General features: G+C 40.8%; 1 protein-coding gene across 1 annotated transcript; it reads left to right on the top strand.

Moving 5' to 3' along the window:
- The first annotated feature begins 2,349 nt into the window (after nucleotides 1-2,349).
- On the top strand, nucleotides 2,350-10,675 carry LOC125883620 (mamu class II histocompatibility antigen, DR alpha chain-like). Its single transcript, XM_049568052.1, has 2 exons — nucleotides 2,350-2,662; nucleotides 8,633-10,675. The coding sequence occupies exons 1-2, from the start codon at nucleotides 2,395-2,397 to the stop codon at nucleotides 8,752-8,754; spliced, it is 390 nt and encodes a 129-aa protein (XP_049424009.1). The 5' UTR covers nucleotides 2,350-2,394; the 3' UTR covers nucleotides 8,755-10,675.
- The last annotated feature ends 10,843 nt before the right edge of the window (nucleotides 10,676-21,518 follow it).

Genomic DNA, 21,518 nt, shown 5'->3' with positions numbered 1-21,518 from the left:
AGAGCTCCTAAGGTGAAAAACTGTTAAGAGGAGGGAGGAGGACTTTTAAGAAGCCTAAGAGTGTCTTAAACAGAGAAGATGGTGGAAAGACAGAGAGGAAGGAGAGATATTCTCCGTATATTGAACGACAGTGATTTAATAAGAAGCTCCCGGCTTGATCGTGCAGGGATAATGGTTGTGGTTGACCTCATCGGGGATGAGCTTACTTTTCCCACCCAGCGTAGTAACACAATGATGCTATGAGCACATAAACTTCTTTAACATTCATACAATTATTAATATCCATGTAAGCGATGTCAGCAGCCATAGCCTAAATGGTAGGCTGCAACACTCACCTGTTTGAAAAGAACTTTGCTTGTGTGCTGCAATCTCCGCTTCTCGCTTTGGATTGCAGCACGTACCAGCGCTTCTCACACTCATCGCTTGTGCGTAAAAGGAGAGGGAACGACGCATTGATGTGTCGGGCAATACGCTCCCAAGTCTGCCTCTTCCCTTGTGCCGTGATCCTGGGACCGAATTTCCCTCTTAAAGCTTCTTTGTTCTCCTCCACGAGCTGTGCCAACAGCAGGCACTGCTCTTCTGTCCAGTTAGGCTTTCTCGTTCTTTTTTTCTCCATTTCATTCGTTGTTTTGGTCATTCTGCCAAATCAAACCGCTTTTTACAGGAGACCAACAATCACAGTAACTGCTGACAGCTGAGTCTGCGTCCACCATTAATATCAAATAGATTAAGTTGTAAAATTACCAGCATGGCGAGTAAACATAACAATCAGCAAATCAATATAATAATCGGCATGTGAATGAGGTACGTTCAAACATTTTTAAGCTGTGTAACAATTAATTTAATTTTGCTGAGTTTCATCATCATGACACAAAATTATTTTCACGATTACACATTTCTTAATACAGTCTAAGTTCTATGATCGGTTCATTTCACTGTCCATTCATTACTAGGAGCGCATTTGTTTTTGTTTGTTTTTTTTTCCTTTTTGTAACAACCAATCACAGCTTTTAGAAGACTGCGTCATACCTAGCAACGGGGTCAACCACACCTCCTCACTAAGATAAAAGTTTCTGTCCCCTCCTTGCTCAGAGTTGCTCTCAGAAACTTCCTGAATCACTCTTAAGCTAAGATTCCTTGGAAGGAATTTTTAGGCTAAGTTAGGAGCTCCCTGAGAGGACTCTGAGAATCTTTGTGAATACGGGCCCTGATATTTAACAGTCGGCATTTAATTCTCCTGTTTTGTCTTTCTGTCACAGAAGAGGTTTTAATTTTTATGAGGTTGTTATGCACAACTCCTCTTTGTTTAATTTTAGATTTAAATAATTTAGGCGGTCGGGGGACAGACACCGTTTGTATAAAACTATGAAAACTATGGCTGGGTAACTGAACTAGAAGCTCAGAGAGGCGTATAGGACTGTAACTCTGAGTCCTGGTCTCAACTCTGGGTTGTCAGGGATTTAAATTACTAATAAATTTTGCCAGGTTCCTAGAAATGAGAGCAGCTCCATCCAAAGTGGAATAAATGCCGTCTCTCCTAATAAGACCAGGTTTTCCCCAGAAAGTTTGCCAATTAGTAACGAAACCCACATCGTTTGCTGGACACCACCTGGACAGCCAGCGGTTAAATGATGACATGCGGCTAAACATGTCATCACTGGTCAGATTTGGGAGGGGTCCAGAGAAAACTATGGAGTGAGGGAGGGAAAAGCAGTTAGAAACATGAATGGTCTGGTGGTGAGCCGTGGGCTTCAGCTTGGAGCTGTGCTTCTGGCGAACCGTAACCCAACCTCCCGGCTGAACGGGGGTGACTGGGGGACCGCTAGCAGAGGCTAAGGCTATGCTATGTGGCTCCGCACCGGCTACAGGGGGCTGGCTAACTACCGCAGCTACTGAATGGTTTTCCATGGTGCGGAGCAGCATTTCCAATTCACTGAGCCTCGCCTCCAACGCAGCAAATAAGCTACACTTATTACAATTACCACTGTCGCTAAAGGAGGCAGATATCGGTCCAGTAATCAGCTCCAGGTTTTTCCCTCCAAACTAAGGTTGATATTTCAGTCTTATAAGATCCACCATCAGTTGACCTCAGAGAAGAGTTGATGAGATATTTGCTGAGTCTTTTGTTTCCTTTAAGTCTTTGTAAAGATGTGTAAAGTCGTGATTTTAGTTTCCATGGTTTTGTACATTACGAGGGGTGACAGATATGATGATTGAATGGTTGGAGGGATCAGAGAAATCTGCTGTCATGTCATGGCTTGTTCTGAAAATAGTTCATTCTTGAATGTGACTGATGGACTGGAGAGAGGACGTGTGTCTGCGACTGATCATACTGATTATAAACTGATATGACTCATTAATCTGTGTCTCTGTTCAGATCCTCCGTCCAGTCCCATGATCTACTCCAGAGACGACGTGGAGCTGGGACAGAACAACATCCTCATCTGTCATGTGACTGGTTTCTATCCTGCTCCTGTAACGTTCTACTGGACGAAGAACAACAAGAACGTCACTGAAGGAACCAGCGTCAACGTTCCCTACATGAAAAAGGATGGAACCTACAACCAGTTCTCCAGACTGGAGTTCGTCCCACAGCTGGGAGACATCTACAGCTGTTCAGTGGGACATCAGACCCTGGACCAACCACTGACCAGAATCTGGGGTGAGACAACTTTATTGATACAAACACATCTGTCTCCAGATGTTTCTGTGTCCTCTGTCTCCAGATGTTTCTGTGTTCTCTGTCTCCAGATGTTTCTGTGTCCTCTGTCTCCAGATGTTTCTGTCTTCTGTCTCCAGATGTTTCTGTGTCCTCTGTCTCCAGATGTTTCTGTCCTCTGTCTCCAGATGTTTCAGCGTCTTCTGTCTCCAGATGTCTCTGTGTCCTCTGTCTCCAGATGTTTCTGTCTTCTGTCTCCAGATGTTTCTGTGTCCTCTGCCTCCAGATGTTTCTGTGTCCTCTGCCTCCAGATGTTTCAGCGTCTTCTGTCTCCAGATGTTTCTGTGTCCTCTGTCTTCTGATGTTTCAGCGTCTTCTGTCTCCAGATGTTTCTGTGTCCTCTGTCTCCAAAAGTTTCTGTGTCGTCTGTCTCCAGATGTTTCTGTATGTTCTGTCTCCAGATGTTTCTGTGTCCTCTGTCTCCGGATGTTTCTGTGTCTTCTGTCTCCAGATGTTTCTGTGTCGTCTGTCTCCAGATGTTTCTGTATGTTCTGTCTCCAGATGTTTCTGTGTCCTCTGTCTCCGGATGTTTCTGTGTCCTCTGTCTCCAAAAGTTTGTGTGTCCTCTGTCTCCAGATGTTTCTGTCTTCTGTCTCCAGATGTTTCTGTGTCCTCTGTCTCCAAATGTTTCTGTGTCCTCTGTCTCCAGATGTTTCTGTCTTCTGTCTCCAGATGTCTCTGTCTCCAGATGTTTCTGTGTCCTCTGTCTCCAGATGTTTCTGTGTCCTCTGTCTCCAGATGTTTCTGTGTCCTCTGTCTCCAGATGTTTCTGTGTCCTCTGTCTCCAGATGTTTCTGTGTCTCTGTCTCCAGATGTTTCTGTCTTCTGTCTCCAGATGTTTCTGTGTCCTCTGTCTCCAGATGTTTCTGTGTCCTCTGTCTCCTGATGTTTCTGTGTCCTCTGTCTCCAGATATTTCTGTGTCCTCTGTCTCCAGATGTTTCTGTGTCCTCTGTCTCCAGATGTTTCTGTGTCTCTGTCTCCAGATGTTTCTGTCTTCTGTCTCCAGATGTTTCTGTGTCCTCTGTCTCCAGATGTTTCAGTGTCCTCTGTCTCCTGATGTTTCTGTGTCCTCTGTCTCCAGATATTTCTGTGTCTTCTGTCTCCAGATGTTGTCTGTGTCTTCTGTCTCCAGATATTTTTGTGTCTTCTGTCTCCAGATGTTCTGTGTCTTCTGTCTCCAGATGTTTCTGTGTCCTCTGTCTCCGGATGTTTCTGTGTCCTCTGTCTCCAAAAGTTTCTATGTCGTCTGTCTCCAGATGTTTCTGTATGTTCTGTCTCCAGATGTTTCTGTGTCCTCTGTCTCCAGATGTTTCTGTGTCCTCTGTCTCCAGATGTTTCTGTGTCCTCTGTCTCCGGATGTTTCTGTGTCCTCTGTCTCCAAAAGTTTCTATGTCGTCTGTCTCCAGATGTTTCTGTATGTTCTGTCTCCAGATGTTTCTGTGTCCTCTGTCTCCAGATGTTTCTGTGTCCTCTGTCTCCAGATGTTTCAGTGTCCTCTGTCTCCTGATGTTTCTGTGTCCTCTGTCTCCAGATGTTTCTGTCCTCTGTCTCCAGATGGTTCTGTGTCTTCTGTCTCCAGATGTTTCTGTGTCCTCTGTCTCCAGATGTTTCTGTATGTTCTGTCTCCAGATGTTTCAGTGTCTTCTGCCTCCAGATGGTTCTGTGTCCTCTGTCTCTAGATGTTTCGGTGTCCTCTGTCTCCAGATGTTTATCTGTGTTCTGTTTCCAGATCTTTTTGTGTCCTCTGTCTCCAGATGTTTCTGTATGTTCTGTCTCCAGATGTTTCAGTGCCTTCTGTCTCCAGATGTTTCTGTCTTCTGTCTCCAGATGTTTCAGTGTCTTCTGTCTCCAAATGGTTCTGTGTCCTCTGTCTCTAGATGTTTCTGTGTCCTCTGTCTCCAGATGTTTCTGTGTGTTCTGTCTCCAGATGTTTCTGTGTCTCCAGATGTTTCTCTATGTTCTGTCTCCAGATGTTTCTGTGTCTTCTGTCTCCAGATGTTTCTGTATGTTCTGTCTCCAGATGTTTCTGTGTCCTCTGTCTCCAGATGTTTCTGTGTCCTCTGTCTACAGATGTTTCTGTCTTGTGTCCAGATGTTTCTGTTTTCTCTGTCTCCAGATGTTTCTGTGTTTTCTGTCTCCAGATGTTTCTGTCTTCTGTCTCATGATGTTTCTGTGTCCTGTCTCCAGATTTTTCTCTGTCCTCTGTCTCCAGATGTTTCTGTGTCCTCTGTCTCCAGATGTTTCTGTATGTTCTGTCTCCAGATGTTTCTGTGTCTTCTGTCTCCAGATGTTTCTGTGTCTTCTGTTTCCAGATGGTTCTGTGTCCTCCGTCTCCAGATGGTTTTGTGTCCTCTGTCTCCAGATGTTTCTGTATGTTCTGTCTCCAGATGTTTCAGTGTCCTCTGTCTCCAGATGCTTCTGCATGTTCTGTCTCCAGATGTTTCTGTGTCCTCTGTCTACAGATGTTTCTGTGCCCTCTGTCTACAGATGTTTCTGTCTTGTGTCCAGATGTTTGTGTTTCCTCTGTCTCCAGATATTTCTGTGTCCTCTTTCTCTAGATGTTTCTGTGTCCTCTGTCTCCAGATGTTTCTGTTTCTTCTGTCTCCAGATGGTTTTGTGTCCTCTGTCTCCAGATGTTTCTGTGTCCTCTGTCTCCAGATGTTTCTGTTTCTTCTGTCTCCAGATGGTTTTGTGTCCTCTGTCTCCAGATGTTTCTGTGTCTTCTGTCTCCAGATGATTTTGCATGTTTTGTCTCCAGATGGTTTTGTGTCCTCTGTCTCCAGATTTTTCCGTGTCTTCTGTCTCCAGATGATTTTGCATGTTCTGTCTCCAGATGGTTTTGTGTCCTCGCTCTCCAGATGTTTCTGTGTTCTCTGTCTCCAGGTTTTTCTGTGTCCTTTGTCTCCAGATGTTTCTGTATCTTCTGTCTCCAGATGTTTTTGTGTCCTCTGTCTCCAGATTTTTTTGTCCTCTGTCACTAGATGTTTCTGTGTCCTTTGTCTCCAGATGTTTTTGTGTCCTCTGTCTCCAGATGTGTTTCTATGTTCTGTCGCCAGATGTTTGTGTATTCCGCTCCAGATGTTTCTGTTTTCTCTGTCTCCAGATGTTTGTGTTTTCTGTCTCCAGATGTTTCTATTTTCTCTGTCTCCAGATGTTTCTGTCTTCTGTCTCATGATGTTTCTGTGTCCTCTGTCTCCAGATGTTTCTGTGTCCTCTGTCTCCAGATGTTTCTGTCTTTTGTTTCCAGATGTTTCTGTGTCTTCTGTCTCCAGATGTTCCTGTGTCCTCTGTCTCCAGATGTTTCTGTGTCCTCTGTCTCCAGATGTTTCTTTGTCCTCTGTCTCCAAAAGTTTCTGTGTCCTCTGTCTCCAGATGTTTCTGTGTCCACTGTCTCCAGATTTTTCTGTGTCCTCTGTCTACAGATGTTTCTGTCTTGTGTCCAGATGTTTCTGTGTCTTCTGTCTCCAGATGTTTCTGTATGATCTGTCTCCAGATGGTTCTGTCTTCTTTCTCCAGATGTTTCAATGTCTTCTGTCTCCAGATGTTTCTGTGTCCTGTCTCCAGATTTTTCTGTGTCTTTCTGTCTCCAGATGTTTCTGTGTCCTCTGTCTCCAGATGTTTTTTTGTCCTCTCTCTCCAGATGTGTCTGTATGTTCTGTCTCCAGATGGTTCTGTGTCCTCTGTCTCCAGATGTTTCTGTGTCCTCTGTCTCCAGATGTTTCTGTCTTTTGTTTCCAGATGTTTCTGTGTCTTCTGTCTCCAGATGTTCCTGTGTCCTCTGTCTCCAGATGATTCTGTGTCCTCTGTCTCCAGATGTTTCTTTGTCCTCTGTCTCCAAAAGTTTCTGTGTCCTCTGTCTCCAGATGTTTCTGTGTCCACTGTCTCCAGATTTTTCTGTGTCCTCTGTCTACAGATGTTTCTGTCTTGTGTCCAGATGTTTCTGTGTGTTCTGTCTCCAGATGTTTCTGTATGATCTGTCTCCAGATGGTCCTGTCTTCTTTCTCCAGATGTTTCAATGTCTTCTGTCTCCAGATGTTTCTGTGTCCTGTCTCCAGATTTTTCTGTGTCTTTCTGTCTCCAGATGTTTCTGTGTCCTCTGTCTCCAGATGTTTTTTTTGTCCTCTCTCTCCAGATGTGTCTGTATGTTCTGTCTCCAGATGTTTCTGTGTCCTCTGTCTCCAGATGTTTTTGTGTCCTCTGTCTCCAGATGTGTCTGTATGTTCTTTCTCCAGATGTTTCAATGTCTTCTGCCTCCAAATGTTTGTGTTTTCTGTGTCTCCAGATGTTCGTGTTTTCTGTCTCCAGATGTTTCTGTCTTCTGTCTCATGATGTTTCTGTATTTTCTGTCTTCAGATATTTCTGTATTTCCTTTCTCCAGATGTTTCTGCATGTTCTGTCCCCAGATGTTTCTGTATTTTCTGTCTCCAGATGGTTCTGTGTCCTCTGTCTCCAGATGTTTCTGTATGTTCTGTCTTCAGATGGTTTTGTGTCCTCTGTCTCCAGATATTTCTGTGTCCTCTGTCTCCAGATTTTTCTGTCTTCTATCTCCACATGTTTCTGTATGTTCTGTCTTCAGATGTTTCTGTGTCTTTTGTTTCCAGATGTTTCTGTGTCTTCTGTCTCCAGATGTTTCTGTATGTTCTGTCTCCAGATGTTTCAGTGTCTTCTGTCTCCAGATGTTTCTGTGTCCTCTGCCTCCAGATTTTTCTGTGTCCTCTGTCTCCTGGTGTTTCTGTGTCTTCTGTCTCCAGATGTTTCTGTGTCCTCTGTCTCCAGATGTTTCTGTGTCCTCTGTCTCCTGGTGTTTCTGTGTCTTCTGTCTCCAGATGTTTCTGTGTCCTCTGTCTCCAGATGTTTCTGTGTCCTCTGTCTCCTGGTGTTTCTGTGTCCTCTGTCTCCAGGTGTTTCTGTGTCTTCTGTCTCCAGATGTTTCTGTATGTTCTGTCTCCAGATGTTTCAGTTTCTTCTGTCTCCAGATGTTTCAGTGTCTTCTGTCTCCAGATGGTTCTGTGTCTTCTGTCTCCAGATGTTTCTGTGTCCTCTGTCTCCGAATGTTTCTTTGTCCTCTGTCTCCAAAAGTTCCTGTGTCCTCTGTCTCCAGATGTTTCTGCGTTTTCTGTCTCCAGATGTTTCTGTGTCTTCTGTCTCCAGATGTTTCTGTATTTCCTTTCTCCAGATGTTTTTGCATGTCCTTTCTCCAGATTTTTCTGTGTCTTCTGTCTCAAGATGTTTCTGTATGTTCTGTCTCCAAAAGTTTCTGTGTCCTCTGTCTCCAGATGTTTCTGTGTCCTCTGTCTCCAGATGTTTCTTTGTCTTCTGTCTCCAGATATTTCTGTCTTCTGTCTCCAGATGTTTGACTTTTCTCCAGATGTGTCTGTGTCCTCTGTCTCCAGATGTTTCTGTATGTTCTGTCTCCAGATGTTTCTGTGTCCTCTTTCTCCAAATGTTTCTGTCTTCTGTCTGCAGATGTTTCTGTCTTGTCTCCAGATGTTTCTGTGTCCTCTGTCTCCAGATGTTTCTGTATGTTCTGTCTTCAGATGTTTCTGTGTCCTCTGTCTCCAGATGTTTCTGTGTCTTCTGTCTCCAGATGTTTCTGTGTCTTGTCTCCAGATGTGAAGGTGAAGCTTCATGTCTATGTATTTTCTGTTTCCAGATTTCTCTGTCTCCAGATGTCTCTATCTCTAGATGTCTCTGTCTCCAGATGTCTCTGTCTCCAGATGTTTCTGTCTCCAGATGTTTCTGTGTCCTCTGTCTCCAGATGTGGAGGTGAAGCTTCATGTCTCTGTCTTTTCTGTCTCCAGATGTCTCTGTCTCCAGATGTTTCTCTGTCTCCAGATGTTTGTGTCTCCAGATGTTTCTCTGTCTCCAGATGTGGAGGTGAAGCTTCATGTCTCTGTCTTTTCTGTCTCCAGATGTGGAGAAGACTCAGCCCAGTGTTGGACCTGCAGTTTTCTGTGGAGTGGGTCTGACTGTCGGTCTGCTCGGTGTGGCTGCTGGAACCTTCTTCCTCATCAAAGGGAACGAGTGCAGCTGATTGGTCGGGGCTGATGATCTTCACATGTTCAACTCTTATTCCTGAAACGTTGGCACAGTGTGTAAAATGTAAATAAAAACAGAACACGATTGTTCAACTGGATCCAGTCCAGAGATGTTTAATGTTCAGCTGATAAACTTCATTGTTCCACACTCATCCTGCAGCAGGTTCTGATGACGCTGGGACAGGAACATGTTTCCTCCCGTGTGACATCATCAAACAGATGTTTTTGTTTTGTTTTGCTTTTAGCGTTGAATAACTCCCCCGTGTGTTGTTGCTCCCGTCTCCACCTGGTTACAACATGTTGCAGACTGACTGCATATTTACAATCAAACACATTTATCAGTTTGAACATTAAATATTTTGGACTCAGTGACTCTGAATATCAGTCACAATAGATTTATTTACACTTTACACAGTGCAGACTTTGTGGGATTAGAACTGGACATGAACTAATCCAGGCTTCATTTATCCTGTTAATTCTCAATGCCGTCGCTCTGATTCTTTAATCTCTGAGTCATGTTGAGTAACAACATGCTCTTATTTTGAAATAAAGGTAACGTGTGTAGAGGTGAGGCCATGATCAGCTCTCATATGATTGGCTGACTGGTGATCATGTGATTGTCTTCTAAAGCAGCAACAAAGTGCACATGTCATTGATGTTATTCCTCCTGTGTCCTGTGAACAGCACCTGACATGATGAGATACAGATTTTAATCATGGATGCTGAGTCAACAACAACAAAACTCTTTGTTTTTATTTCATGCTCTGTACAGAACGTTTGTTCACAGCTGAGTAACCCTCTCCCCTGATGATGTCAGGTGACTCAAAGGTTACGTTCCCATAACAAGTAGGGCGGTCAGCGTGAAAGCGTTAGTCACCATGTGGTCGATGTCCAAACATGAGACGTTCATTCTTTTACATCACATTTATCACAGCCATGTGAGACCCACCAGGCCGCCGGTAATCTTGGCGAGGGAAAAACATCATGACCATTTCAACAGAGGTCCCTTGACCTCTGACCTCAAGCTATCTGGATGGAAATGGGTTCTGTGGGGCCCCACGAGTCTGCAGTATAAGTGTGAATATTTCTGCAGACTGGACACCATAAACAGACTTGGAGTGACATAAATCAGGTGTGAGTGTGAAGCTGAGGCTGTAGTGGGTCACTGAGTGTTGTTCATGTGTGATGAAGTCAGTCCTCACAGCAGCCATTTCATCACAGTGAGACCATCTATTAAACAGCATACAGTGACCTATAGTGACCTCTGGGATAATCACAGCATCATGAAACATTAGTAGAGACCTGCAGCGTTCACAGGTGGTTTCATAGGTGTGTTGACAATAAGAGGGCTTCAGGTGAAACACAGCACTGCTATGTGACACACACTGTTGACCTGCTATCTCCCCTAAAGAACGATCATCTCTGTTCACAGCCCTTATCACATCTACTATGGCCTAGATCCAACATGTCTGCTGTCGTGACACAGGTCAGATTCTGTTCATGGTAGTGTGACACAGACACTCAAACGTTCACGTGTTTCCTCAAACATCTGTCGCTCTTCACTGCACAGGAGCAGGTCACGTATTCACACAACAACCTGCACAGTTTTCATTCAGACTGTTTGTTAAATCACAGCTGCTGTAGAAACTGTGAGCACTGAGGAAAACGACCTCGTCTCTATCTGACCTGTCGACACTGAGATCAATGAGCTGCATCAAATCAAATCATGTGTGTTCTGTATGTAATGTGAGTGATCATATAATATCTCCACAGTGGCTTTAACTCTTTATGGTGATCATGGGTTTATGATAATGAGCACTTGTTAAATGTCATTAGTTTCTTCTGCTACAGCAACATATCTGCTCTGTAAATCACTTCCTGTCTTCTTCTCTCAGAAATAAATCACAAACCAAAAGAGATGTTTGTATTTCATGGTTTTATGATTTTATCATGGTGCCCCCTGGTTACTCCGCCAAGGAGGTTACGTTTTCGCCGGCGTTGGTCTGTTTTTCTTCAAAATAACTCAAAAAGTTCTTGACGGATTTTGATGAAATTTTCATGAAAGATTGATAATGGGACAAGGAACAGACGATAAAATTTTGGTCGTGATCGGTCGAAGCGAAGTGGGTAAAATAATAAAATGGCGGGAAATCTGAGCTGCTTGGCGGAGGTCTGCGCTCTCCGAATGCTCTTAGGCGGTGGGCCGAAGGTCGCTATCTGCTTTTGTTTTTGAAATAATCGATCCTCAGCGATAGAGTGGCTGCTTTGTTAACATTAACTTAATATATTTTTTCTGAACACGTTTCCGTTTGTTGGCAGTCTCAATTCGATCATATTTTTATGAAAACTAAATTTATGTTTGATAAACTAATCAGGCAAACACTATGGCATACTATACTGCAAACCAATCAACAAGTTCCAGTGTCACCTGACTTGAAGTGTGCCAATGATATTCGCCCAAATAGAAAGTAAACACGGCTCAGAGGAGTTGACCTGAGTTAACCGTAAAAAGTATGTAGTCTGTGGCTGCGTCCGAAAGGCCAAGTAGTATGGATTGTAGTAGACCAAATTAGTATGTAGTATGTCTGAAACCATAATAGGGAGGAGCAGTATGCTACCACCCCTACTAAACACGCCTACATTGTAGTATGATGGCAGAGCATACTGCAGGGCTACTACTTACCCAAAATGCACCACGGGCTTCTTCTTCGTCTTCTTCTTCATTGTAGGTGTTGCACAGCATATTACCGCCATCATCAGTCTCCTATTTAAATGCAACGTGCTTGCTGCCTGGCAAGATTCAAAACATCATGGCGGAGCAACGGCAGCCGCCAGCTACATATATATATATATGCACAGGTCTGTACGCCTCCTTCATTATGTGCAACAAGCTAAAGATTTAAGTTGCACAAATATAAAATTATCAACACACACAGTTTTCATTGGTCAAACATGTATTTCTGCTAATATGATTATGAACAAAGCGGTCTGTTTTATACCGGTATTAAGTTAGTTTGATATTAGACATTCACATTCGTTTGACATTCAAAAGACAACAACAACAATAATAAAATAAGTAATGATAATAATAAATACTAGTACTGTTAAAACAAATGATGATTAAGTTTGGCATAATGACAGTACATCATGGCAGAGCAGTTTTATTGGATGTCATTGTACTGTGTGAGGTGACAGGTGTTCAAAGTGACTCAGCCTACACACATGACAGAATGTGCTGGTGGAAATGTTGCATCTACATATTGATATTCAATGAACTAATCACTTGATTGACACATGATGTTAGCGCTGTGATAGCGCTGTAATAATGTGTCCTACCACAATTATGCAGATGACACTCAGATCTATGTCTCACTGACAGCAGGTGAATATGGACCAGTGGATTCACTCTGTCACTGCATCCAACAGGTCAGTGTGTGGATGCAAAACAACTTTCTCCAGCTAAATTCAGACAAGACCGAAGTCATCGTATTTAGTCCACAGAAACAAAGAGAACGTGTCAGCAGTCACCTCCAGTCTCTCTCTCTAAAACCTACAAATCAGGTTAGAAATCTCGGGGTAATAATGGACTCAGACTTGAACTTTAACAGCCACATCAAATCAATAACATCAGCAGCTTTTTACCATCTAAAAAACATTGCCAAAATCAAAGGTATAGTGTCTAAACCTGACTTGGAGAGACTTATCCATGCATTTGTCTCTAGTAGGTTAGACTACTGTAACATGTATATTATGAAGGTGTGTGCATGTGTGTGTTTGTGTGTGTGTGAGCGTGTGTGTGTGCGCGTGTGAGTATATGTGGTGTGTGTGAATGCATCATGTACACAACATCTGTCCCACACCAGGCTATCAGAGCACTTTGTCACCTTGTCAGTATACCCCGAGTATTCTCCATTCCACCTCTCCAAGCTGCCATTAGCCACGAATGTAAGCCTCTCCGTTTCAAAAACTTGTTTTATTGTTTTATACCACAAATGAAATTCTGGTGTTTTGGGTTGTTTCCATATCCTGGGGTCCGTTTCACAAAGCACGTTCAACAAACTCTGAGTCTAATCCTGAACTCTGAGTTGATCTACTCTGAGATAGGAAACTCTGAGTTTCCGGTTCCAGAACAGCTGATTTGAATCAGTTTAATCAACTCGGAGTAGTTTCACCTGGAGTTAAACGTGTGCACCACAACTATAAAAAGCCAGCATCAATGGAGCCCCGATTCGACGAGTCACCATGGCAATGGGGACGGGGAGGGCTGCGTTTTTCACCCCAGTAGAATTAGAAATCTTAATGCGCTCATACGGCGAGTTTGCACACGTTTTCAAAAAGAAGTGCAACACCGCTGCAGCTGCAAAAGAGAGGGAGACGGTGTGGGAGAACATTGCTGCTCCGGTCAATGCATAAGTTTAAATGTAGTCCTTTGCAATCACAATAATATTACAGGGGGAAACTGCTTGAATGGTAGCCTATTAATTTATTTCATTTAGGTGCGATCCCGCGGGGAGAAGCACACTTGGCAGCAGTTTAGATTGAAATATAAAAACACTGTTCAAACAGGTAAGACCTCGGCATAATCTCATGGGGGTACCTCATTTTGATCATGTTTCACATTGTAAAGTAAATATTAAGTGGCTGTTTGACTGTGCAGTTGTTTTATCCCCAACATAATGCTGTTTTCACACACATAAATGTCTTCTCATCTATATCATGTTCTGTTAAATAATTAAGCCTATTTAAACTAACACAGACTTCTACTCAGCCAACAGAAAGAAGGCAGATGCCCGTAAAACCAGCACACTTTTCTGACCGCCCTGCACACAGTTGTCTTACTCAAGTGCTCAGCATCTCCGACATTGTACAAAAAACTTCCATTTGCAAAGAAACGCAGCGCAACACACAATATCTGCTGGGATGTGAGAACATGACTACGATTGATGATGTTGCAAATGTAAGGACGGATTAGGTTGTGTATGTAGATGATGGACTGTGACGTGAAACGGTACAGCTCAAAAAGATAATTGTGTGGAAATGCTAGAACATCTATGCGCAGTCTGATAACCATCTCCTGACGAATATTTAATTCTCTGAGCAGTAATGCTGCACCTTCATCCACGGGATCGTTATCAAAAGCACATGCCATGTTAGTGAAAAAAGTTGCCACCTACTGTGCCTAATGGACTTCTAATATACTGATTTTTTAAATGATTTTTTTTAAAATGACAGATGGCAGAACTAGGCTACGCCAAATCTTGCCTGCTGACTGGACGAATGAGGAAATCAAATGGAGTGTGTGGCTCTGAAAGAGGGCGGAGACAGAGAGAAACTTGAGGTTCATTGAGAAAAACCTGGTCCCGACCAGGTTAGGTTCATAGAGTCTGTTACTATGGTAACTGACCGAGAGCTTAAGTTACCTCTCTCTCTGAAACAGGCTAGAGTTACCCCTCTTTCTCTGGTTTGAGTTACCTCCCTTTTTGAAACGGAAAACTCAGAGATCCCCCCATTTCAGGGTTAACAGACTCTGAGTTTTCACTAAACCTGCTTTGTGAAACGGACCCCAGGTCAGCTGCTTCAGTGCAGTTAGGCACAACATATTAAAGACCTTTCGCTCCTTTAATTTTGTCTTATGGTGCATGTTAATACCCAGCCAATTTTCTAATGTCAGGTATTCCTTAATGTCAAGAATGTCTTTAATGGCTTTCTCTACTTCTTCCCAGAAAGACTTTATTACCGGACATGTAAAAAAAAATATGTGTATGATTTGCTTTGCTTTCCCCACATCCTCTTCAGCAGCCAGATCCTGCTACAGTAGAGATCCTTCCAGTGATATGTGGAGTAATGAAAAGTCTCAGACTTATTTTCCATGCAAACTCTCTCCAATGTTTTGACTGTGTGCTTTCAAAATGTTCCTTCAAAGAATCTCTCCAGGCTTCCTCTGAGATGTTTATGGATAACTCTTTTTCCCATTGTTCTTTTACTTTACTTTCCATGATTGTTAATTTTTGCAATATTTTGTATATACAGTACATGAAAGTTTCATCCTATTTCAGTTTTCTGCCAAATATTGTAATAATTCATTTCCTTTTTTTTCTTCTTCTGAATTTTTCTTAATGTAACTCCTTACCTGTAAGTATTTAAAAAAATGTTTTTGCTCCAGACCATACCTAGACATGGCTTCATATGTGTTTATTCCATTCTCAGTGAGAAATTGTGAAAATGAAAATAATCCCTTACCAGGCCAAGATTGTAAAATCTTATCACTTCGATTTGGTATAAAGTCCGGGTCATGCATAACTTCTCTGAGCTCTACACTCTGTGTAGGCAATGTTCCAATTGACCCTGTTGCTAACTCATCCTCTATATTTATCCACTTTATCTCGGTGTCATTTTTCATCCATTTCATTACTGTTACAATTTGTGCTGCAGAATAATAATTTTGTATATTTGGGAGGCCTAACCCTCCTTCGTTTTTCTGTTGGGTTAGTAATTTAAATTTAACTCTATGTTTTTTATTATTCCAAATAAAATTTGCAATCATTTTATTCCAGGTATTAAAGCAGGTTTCTGGTAATATGAGAGGTAATGCTTGAAATAAGAAAAGAAATTACGGAAGTATCATCATTTTAATCATTTCCACGCTACTATATATCCCATCTGGTATTAATTTCCACCTGTTTAAATCCTGCCTTATCTTTCTTTCCAGAGTGCAATAGTTGTTTTTATATAGTTCATCCAAGTTTGTACTAATAGAAATACCTAAATATTTTATAATCTCTGTATCCCATTTAAACTTATAACGTTGTTTAAAAGCTTGATTCAACTGTGTTCCAATACTTAGGGATTCACATTTCTTTTCATTTATTTTATATCCTGATACTATGCTGTATTCTTCAATCTCCTTCAATAAGTGTTGCATTGCACTTTCAGGCAAGGTTAAATAAATAATTATATCATCTGCATATAGTGCTAATTTATGTATTTCTTTCCCTATCTTCATCCCTTTAATATTTACGTTTTGTCTTATAGCTATTGCCAACACCTCAATATATATGGCAAATAATAGCGGAGAGAGAGGATCTCCTTGTTGAGTGCCTCTTTGGATAGTAAATTTCCTCGACAGGGTACCATTTGATTTAACTATAGACACAGGTTTACTGTAACATGCTTGTAACCATTGGCAAAATGTCTCATCCATACCAAAGCTCTTAATTGTTTCAAACATAAAAGGCCAGCTAACTAAATCAAAAGCTTTTTCTGCATCTAATGTCATCAGTAATAGTTCTTCATTCTCTCTTTGTGCATAATCAATTATATTCAGTGTTTGTCTAATATTATCAGCCAGGAGTCTTCCTGGGATAAAACCGCATTGATCGGGAGTGATTATATCTATAATTGTATCTTTTAGCCTGTTCGCTAATATTGATGATATTATCTTATGATCTGTGTTGAGTAGTGATATAGGTCTTTTTGATGCACATTTTGTGGCATCTTTCCCTTCTTTATGTATTAATGTTACTATTGATGATGACCATGTTTGAGCCCACTTTCTTGTATCTAATGCATGCCTGTATGCTCTAATCAGTAGCAGACTTAGTTTATCTTTAAAAACTTTGTAGAATTCATTTGTAAAACCGTCGTCACCTGGAGATTTCCCATTTTTCAACCCCTGTATTTGCTCATGTACCTCTTGTGCTGTTATTGGTTTTATTAAATTTTCATTATTTACTTGTGTTACTTTTGGTAGCTCCAGATTTCTTAAATAAGCCTGAATTTGATCGCGATCTGCACTTGCCTCTGCCCTATACAGTTTTTTGTAGTAATTAACAAATTCTTCTACGATCTGGTCCTTATCAGTTATTATTCTAGCTTGTTCTGATTTTAAATTTGTAATGTGCACTTTCTTCATTTGTTTCTTGAGTTTGTAAGCCAGTATTTTTAAAGACTTTGGCCCACCATCATAGCTCTCCTGCTTTGTAAATGTCATTAACTTTTCAATCTCAAATATACGTATTTTATCTAATTGTGTCTGTTTTTCTTTTAATTGTAGCTTATCTTCATTGCTATTTGTTTTACTGTGTCTATTCGCTATTGTTTTTATGTCCTCAATTAGCTGTTTCTCTTGTGCTCTTCTTGTTTTTTTTGTAGTTGAGGAGTATAAAATAATATATCCTCTCAAAACTGCTTTGGCTCCTTCCCATAATGTAATTGAATCTATATCCTCTGTGTCATTTATTTCCACATAATCTTTTAGTTCTTTTTTTATTTGTTCTATAAACTTCTAAATTGTTTAGTCTCCATAGGCTCTTGCCCTAACTATTTTTGAATGTTATTGTCAGGGAAATCGCTGCATGATCTGACATGTTTATGGAGCTGATGTAGCATGTTTTAACTAGCGTCACATTTTGTTTATACATAAAGAAATAATCAAGTCTATTATAGACTGAATGTCTCCCAGAGTAGCAGGTGTATTCCTTTTTATCTGGATTGAGCTCTCTCCATATGTCTACAAGTCCCAATTCAGAGCATGCTTTCCTCAATAGATTGGTGTTTTTCTCTGCTCTATGTACCTTGGTACTTGATGAATCTAGTTTTGAATTCATCACCAAGTTTAAGTCCCCCGCCATTATTACCACTTCCTTTGTCTTTGTAGCTAGTAGGTCTATCAGCTGTACCATAAGTTCAGGGCCCATATCAGGTGGATAATAAGTGTTCAAAAACAAAATTTCCAATCCTTCCATTTTACCAACTACTAAAACATATTTTCCTTCCTTATCTGTATAGCAATCTTCTAGTTCAAAGCTTACATGAGGTTTAATTATTATTACTACCTCTCTTTGTTTTGAGTTATATGTCCTATAATATACCTGGCTCTTTGTTATTTTCTTTAATTTTTCATGTTCCTGTTTTTCCAAGTGGGTTTCTTGCAAATAAACTATGTCCGCTTTTTCTTTCTCCATCTCCAACAAAATCTTTTTCCTTTTTATGACATTATTTATCCCATTGACATTCAGAGATACTACCTTTAAATCACACATGAATCAGCTGACAAGTCCTTGGAGAAGCTATCCTTTGTGTTCGTCTGATTTTATCCGGCTGATGTACTCCTACAGAGTGGCGGAGGCAGATATATGTGGTATCCAACATTAGCTGGCACACAAAGACATTTTCCTTTAAATCATATTTTTCTACAGCTATTGCGGCAACTTGGCTTTCTTTAGTATCAAAACTGACCCACTCCAGAGAACTTCTTACAAATGCTGCCGAACTTTCGGCTGAAAACTGTATGATATTAGGAGTTGTGCTGCCTGCTACGTGCATACAGCACTCCATATTTTCCAGGATGCATCCTTAGCTGCAGATATGCTAGCTAAGGTAAACATGTGTTTGGGTTGATGCAAATGAGATGACATTTAAAAAAAAAAAAAATCTAATCAAGTGGAGAAAAGGACTCAGACTCATCATCACTTGTTGTATATTGTAGTTTATTAGGTCATTCATTAGACTCTAGAAGCTTATAAACTAGTCAGTTTAGGGTCTATTATTAAGAAATATATACATATATATTAAAATTACTCTTTTGTATAGTATTAGAAGTATGAGAAGCAGATGTAACATACGCCTCTTGCATGTTACATTAAATACATCAGTTGAGCTTTAAATGGTCACTATAGCAAAATCTTGTAATATAGAATATAATTTTGCCAGTAATTTTACCTTTATTTAGTAGTTGTAAGGTGTACATATTTGTGTTATTTCCATATTTTTATGCTGTTATCTTATATTTCAAATTTAATACTTGGCTACACAGTATCCAAGGTAACGATGCAGCTATAAATAGTGATGGTGAGATGAAGCCTCATGGAGCATTGAAGCTTTCCAGCAAATTGGTTCAGAAAAGGGTTCATTCCTCGAGGCTTCATGTGCACACAAAACCACCTGATGGCTAAAGTGTGTAAAACAGGCAGCTGTGATCTTAACCATGTAATCTGTGATGCACGGTATTTTGTGTCAGTAATAGCTGTTGGGAATGACTATTAATAATAATAATAATGATAATAATAATAATAATAATAATAATAATAATATTATAACTTTCTTTTTATCAATATAGTGTATTTTCTAGTGAGTAGCCTATATTATGACTATACTGTATGAAATACATCTACAATAAACTGTTATTGTTTTGTGAATGCATTCTGTGTGTATAAACCAATCATTTGGCTAAAAATTGTATTGTGGTGTAGTGTCATATAATATAATAATGACAAAAGGGGTAATATTCTCTAGGCTGGATTACTGTAACTCTCTATTATCAGGTAGCTCTAGTAAGTCCTTAAAAACTCTCCAGCTAATTCAGAATGCAGCAGCACGTGTACTAACAGGAACTAAGAAACGAGATCATATTTCTCCTGTTTTAGCTTCTCTGCACTGGCTCCCTGTAAAATCCAGAATTGAATTTAAAATCCTACTGTTAACTTATAAAGCTCTAAATGGTCAAGCTCCGTCATATCTTAGAGAGCTCATAGTGCCTTATTATCCCACCAGAACACTGCGCTCTGAGAATGCAGGGTTACTCGTGGTCCCTAAAGTCTCCAAAAGTAGATCAGGAGCCAGAGCCTTCAGCTATCAGGCTCCTCTCCTGTGGAATCATCTTCCTTGAACGGTCCGGGAGGCAGACACCGTCTCCACATTTAAGACTAGACTTAAGACTTTCCTCTTTGATAAAGCTTATAGTTAGGGCTGGCTCAGGCTTGCCCTGTACCAGCCCCTAGTTAGGCTGACTTAGGCCTAGTCTGCCGGAGGACCCCCCTATAATACACCGGGCCCCTTCTCTCTCTCTCTCTCTCTCTCTCTCTGGTATTCTATTACTGCATCTTGCTAACTCGGCCATTCTGGATGTCACTAACTCGGCTTCTTCTCCGGAGCCTTTGTGCTCCACTGTCTCTCAGATTAACTCATATCACAGCGGTGCCTGGACAGCGTGACGTGTGTGGTTGTGCTGCTGCCGTGGTCCTGCCAGATGCCTCCTGCTGCTGCTGCTGCCATCATTAGTCATTAGTCATACTTCTACTGTTATTATACACATATGATTATTGTCACACATGTATACTGCCAGGTATTAATACATACTTTCAACATATTGTACCACAGTAACCAGAACTATATTTATAATATTATTACTTTCATTAATGTTGTTGTAAGCTACTGTCATTACCTGCATCTCTCTCTCTCTCTCTCTCTCTCTCTCTCTCTCTGTCTTTATCATGCTGATCTGTTCTGTACGACATCTATTGCACGTCTGTCCGTCCTGGAAGAGGGATCCCTCCTCAGTTGCTCTTCCTGAGGTTTCTACCGTTTTTTTTTCCCCGTTAAAGGGTTTTTTTGGGGAGTTTTTCCTGATCAGCTGTGAGGGTCATAAGGACAGAGGGATGTCGTATGCTGTAAAGCCCTGTGAGGCAAATTGTGATTTGTGATATTGGGCTTTATAAATAAAATTGATTGATTGATTGAAAATTGATTAATATTCGTGTTCTGTGTCACTTCTGTGCAAACCTCACACCAAGATCTGAACTGCTTCCCGAAGCAGTCATGTGGGTTTTTTTTTTTTCAAAATCATTTTTTTATTGATTTCTAGAAAACATTACAAACAAGTGTTTATATATAACAACATAGCAGCCAGTGGGAGTTTCATTTAAAAATATTAAGCAAAGTACATAACTCATGAGTTTTAGCAGCTTTCTTATTGTTTGAATCACTAATAGTTTTTATATATTGTTTGGTTTCCTGTTCAAATGCAATGAATGAAGGTTTTGCGTTACTAAATTTAGCCTTATGAATGTGGTATTTTCCTAAAATGATTAATAAGTTAATGACATATAATTTTGTATGTCTTTTCTTTTCATTGCTGTGGATACCAAAAAATACATCTTTCCAATATAAACGAAAGTCAGAGTCTATTTTAACAATAAAATGGGTGAAGTCTTTCCAAAACTTACTAGAGTGGAGACATTGCCAAAAAAGATGGACAACAGTTTCAGGAAACACATCACATAATGAGCAGTCAAGAACCAGACATGTGGTACAGCCGGGCAGCGAGGCTTTGGACATCATCAATGACGTCACTCGTTTGAAACGATACAGGCCTTGATATGCACATTGCGGAAACACTTCCTGGATTACCTGACGCACGCTTCGAAGCATCGGCACAGCATGTAACATCACTAGCTATAAAGCCCATCACCGGGGGAACAAGTCAGACCGGGCTTGTATCCCCCAGGTGAGTGTGTGACTGTTAAATGGAAACCTGTAAATATTAATGTATAGCTGATCTGAGAGAGACTTTATTACTAATTATAACTATATTGACATTCAGAGTGATTATCAATGTGTACTGGTTCATCTGTATCAATAGTGTCTTTTATGTAATTTGTAATATAGTAAGTCTTTGATCCTAGTCAAGGTTAGACTGTTGACCATGTAATTTGTAACGGTTATTAAGCTTCGTCATGTTGACATCATTTATTAGTATTGTAAGTTTCCTTTGATTATGATTTGATTATGATTTATATTAAATAGTTTTACTGAGACCGGGCTTGTATCCCTCAGACCCCGAAGTGCTTGTAAGCAATAAACAGTCATCACTGAATCGACATCGGAGCATCTGTGTGTCTTTGTTGGAGTCAACTGACGTTACTAACTGTTAGCCGTTAGTCCACCATCATTATCACAACACAACGCAGCAGTGGCGTCGCCT

Source organism: Epinephelus fuscoguttatus, linkage group LG23, assembly GCF_011397635.1.
Source record: "Epinephelus fuscoguttatus linkage group LG23, E.fuscoguttatus.final_Chr_v1".
Lineage (NCBI taxonomy): Eukaryota > Metazoa > Chordata > Actinopteri > Perciformes > Serranidae > Epinephelus > Epinephelus fuscoguttatus.
Note: the sequence above shows the minus strand (reverse complement) of the source record. Positions and strands in the feature narration are given on the sequence as shown.

Excerpts from the sequence above, each read along its gene's own strand:
- LOC125883620 (XM_049568052.1), top strand. The coding sequence starts at position 2,395 with ATGATCTACTCCAGAGACGACGTGGAGCTGGGACAGAACAACATCCTC. Across the intron at positions 2,663-8,632 it reads ACCACTGACCAGAATCTGGG|ATGTGGAGAAGACTCAGCCC; the intron begins GTGAGACAACTT and ends TTCTGTCTCCAG.